General features: G+C 37.4%; 1 protein-coding gene across 1 annotated transcript; it reads right to left on the bottom strand.

Moving 5' to 3' along the window:
- Positions 1–1,506: 1,506 nt before the first annotated feature.
- On the bottom strand, positions 1,507–2,661 carry LOC121979604 (F-box/kelch-repeat protein At3g61590-like). Its single transcript, XM_042531599.1, has one exon. The coding sequence runs from the start codon at positions 2,659–2,661 to the stop codon at positions 1,507–1,509; it is 1,155 nt and encodes a 384-aa protein (XP_042387533.1).
- Between the last annotated feature and the right edge of the window lie 517 nt (positions 2,662–3,178).

The raw sequence follows: 3,178 nt of genomic DNA, 5'->3' as shown, positions 1-3,178 counted from the left end.
CCTAGAGAGCTCGTAATGAAATAAAACAAGTTCCGATATGTTCGTCTATTTCTCCTGATTATATTCATATCTTCAAATATCAATTTAATTCAATATATTTTGATCTGTGATTTTTTTAAACATGAATTATATTTTTTGGACACATTGGTAGTTAAAAAAATATTGAGAAAAATATATTGGGTTAAAATTTCTTTTGAGGATCTTAGGAGAATTATATGAGCACATCGAAACTGATTTTATCTTATTCCAAGTTCTCTAGATCTATTAACCGACTTTGGATAATTTTTAATTTTTATTTTTTTAAAAAAAGTAATATTCAAGCCCCTGAGACAATGGTGCAGCGGCAGAGGGCCTTCTCAGTTTTCAAGCATCTAAGGATCAAGTCTCGACTTTCGTGAATTAAGAAATTGGATTTTCTTAAATGGATAGTTGACCTAAGAACTCTGGGCTAATAGATTATCCGTTGTCCGATTTATCCTAATGGTTGATGGAAAACTTCTATAGAACAAGACCGGTAATCGAGAATTAGTCGATGTAAGTGGATACATGGTGCCAATTAAAAAATAATTTTAAAAAAAGGAATATTCATGTCTTGTTTGTTTAATTTGAGTTTAATTTGAAATGGGAGTAAAAATGGTCTCTCATCCTATGATCTTTAACTCTCCACCCATACAATTTGCAAACCATGTATATAATAATTATGTACTTATTTACTTTCTCGAGGAGCTCATGTAGCACTTGGGCAGTTTCTTGATGAGGCATGAAAGAAGTCTTCTTCTTCAAATGTAGATCCGTTATATGAATGATAAATCTTCTTCCTTCAAGTTTTGAGAGAAGATTGGTCAGTATTTTTGAAGTGGTCAGGGGTGCTTCTAGCGATCATCCTTACCAATGATTATATGTCAAATATATTTATAGTTGGATTATTTTTAATCTCTCACTGATAGCTTAAAATAATTTAAAATCAAGATATTTAAGTATATTCAAACTTAAGAGAGTGCTAGAAAGAGAATATTTTAGGTTTAGAGTGAATTTAATGTTTATAACTATTAGTGAGTTTTGATCAGGCAAAAAGGATTTGGATTTTAGATATTTAAGATGTCCAAACTTAACAGAGTGACAGGAACATAATTGTACTGGTTTTAGAGTAATTATGATGTATTTAAGGCCGTGAATATGTATGTATCAAACTCATTAATGTGTAATTGTTTTTTTAGTTTCTCACTAATAACTTAAAAGGTTTTGGAATCAGAGAATTTAACTATGCTGTAGAAATTGAATATTTCAGATTTTGAGTGATCGTGATGAGTCTAGGCCCTTTAATAACTTTTGGTTAACTCATTAATAGCTGAAAAAATATTTAGAATATAGGAAAATTAATATGGTTAAACTCAGTTTAATATAGACTAATAAACAGATGAAAAAAAAACCTTAACAGACAATGAAAATAAACTAAACAATATTTGTTTTTGTCGAGTTGTAAATGAAGCATGCAGCAGAGAGAGATCAAGAGGAGACGTCGAGCCTCGGCTCGAAGCAGAAGCCGCAGTAATATAGGGACCTGAACTGCAATGGCTCAGTGTAGAGGCGCGGGCACGGACACAGCTGGCATGACCATTTCCACATCTTCTGCCTCATGTCGAAGGTCAGTAGCGTCGGCCACCCTCTGGAGTGCATGAAGAGGAAGTCCCTGGCGCCACAACTGATGAAATTTTTGCTGTCAAATATCATGTAGGAGGGGATCGGCGTATAAGCCACCTCCCGCCATGCCTTATCCTCGAGTTCCAAAATCACCACTCCCTTGCGCGGCCAATCTATCCTTCCAACCATGACCAATTTGTTCGACAGGTTGATCAATCCAGCACAGGCAAGACTGAATGGCGCAGGAATCGCTTCTTGAATTAGAGACTCAATGGCAGAGGGCGGCTTGGCGAGATCGAACGCCAATAAGTAGGGGCGTTGCACCGGGCCGATGACGTAGTAGAGCACGCCGTTGCATATGATAGCCTCGTTACTGCCCATCCAAAATTCGATGTCTTGGGCCAAGAGCGTGGCCCATGATTTCGTCGTTGATTCGTAGATGTGGACGGATAAGTGCCATTTCCAGGGCGTCCCAGCTGGCAACTCGGTGCACTTGGCGACGACCACGGTGTAGTCGCGCGTGAGGCGGTCGAACGACAAGGCGAGCGCGTTGAACTGGGGGGAGGAGCCGCCGGGGACTCGAGGAAGCAGCTTCCAGTCTCTCTTGATGGGATTGCCGACCAATAAGCGATCTCCGTCATTGGTGTTCATCAAGCAAACCAAGCCACCGGAGGAGGACGTGCGCCAGATGCTCTTTTCTAAGCGGGGGAAGTCGAAGTTATACCACTGGACGAAGCAAGGGTCGTACAAGTGGCCCAAGAAGGCGCAGTCGTGAAAGCAGAACCTGAAGAACAAGGGCTTCTGTGGCGCCATTATCGCCCACGACAACGGGGGGCTGGAGTGAACCACCTCGTACCACCGTTTGCACACCATGCCCAATTTGATGATGTTTGCGATGGGCAAAAGGGACAGCACCTTCTGCAGGAGTTCGTCCGGTAGAGAGACATCCCACGACATCAATGTTCCTTTGTCTTCTTTCTCTTCCTCCTCCTCCTCCTCGCTGTCAGTATTTCTAGGCATCGTGATCTCTGCAACCTCGGGGTGGATATAACTCTCCTTCCGCGATGAATTTTACTCTATTTATCCTCTTATATTGTATTACTCCAATTTTAGGTCAATATATAAGATTAGGAAATTATGCTCTTTCTATAAAATTTAGTAAATAAAAACTAATATATAATTAATATAGGAAAACAGAAAAGATCAATATAAACTATTTTTTTAATACCTTAATTTTTTCCTTTTATTCTATAGAAATAAAATTTACAAATTAAAACATAGAAATAATTATATATATTAGAAAGCCATTAATTTCTTTCTAAAAAAAAATAATATAAATAAGGAAAGACATTGACATCAAAAAAGATAATGATCGAAAAAATAAACTAATAATTAATTCATTAATAACATCTTTTCACAAAATCAAATTGTTCTCTTCGGTTGAGAAAAATAAAAAATTAACGAAGTCATCAAATTTTTAAAACTTCTATAAAAGGTATTTTATTTTTTAAAACAAATCAGTCATATTTTATTAAAA

Source organism: Zingiber officinale, chromosome 5A, assembly GCF_018446385.1.
Source record: "Zingiber officinale cultivar Zhangliang chromosome 5A, Zo_v1.1, whole genome shotgun sequence".
NCBI lineage: Eukaryota > Viridiplantae > Streptophyta > Magnoliopsida > Zingiberales > Zingiberaceae > Zingiber > Zingiber officinale.
The sequence above is the reverse complement of the archived record's forward strand: the minus strand, read 5'-3'. Positions and strand labels throughout refer to the sequence as shown.

Excerpts from the sequence above, each read along its gene's own strand:
- LOC121979604 (XM_042531599.1), bottom strand. The coding sequence starts at position 2,661 with ATGCCTAGAAATACTGACAGCGAGGAGGAGGAGGAGGAAGAGAAAGAA.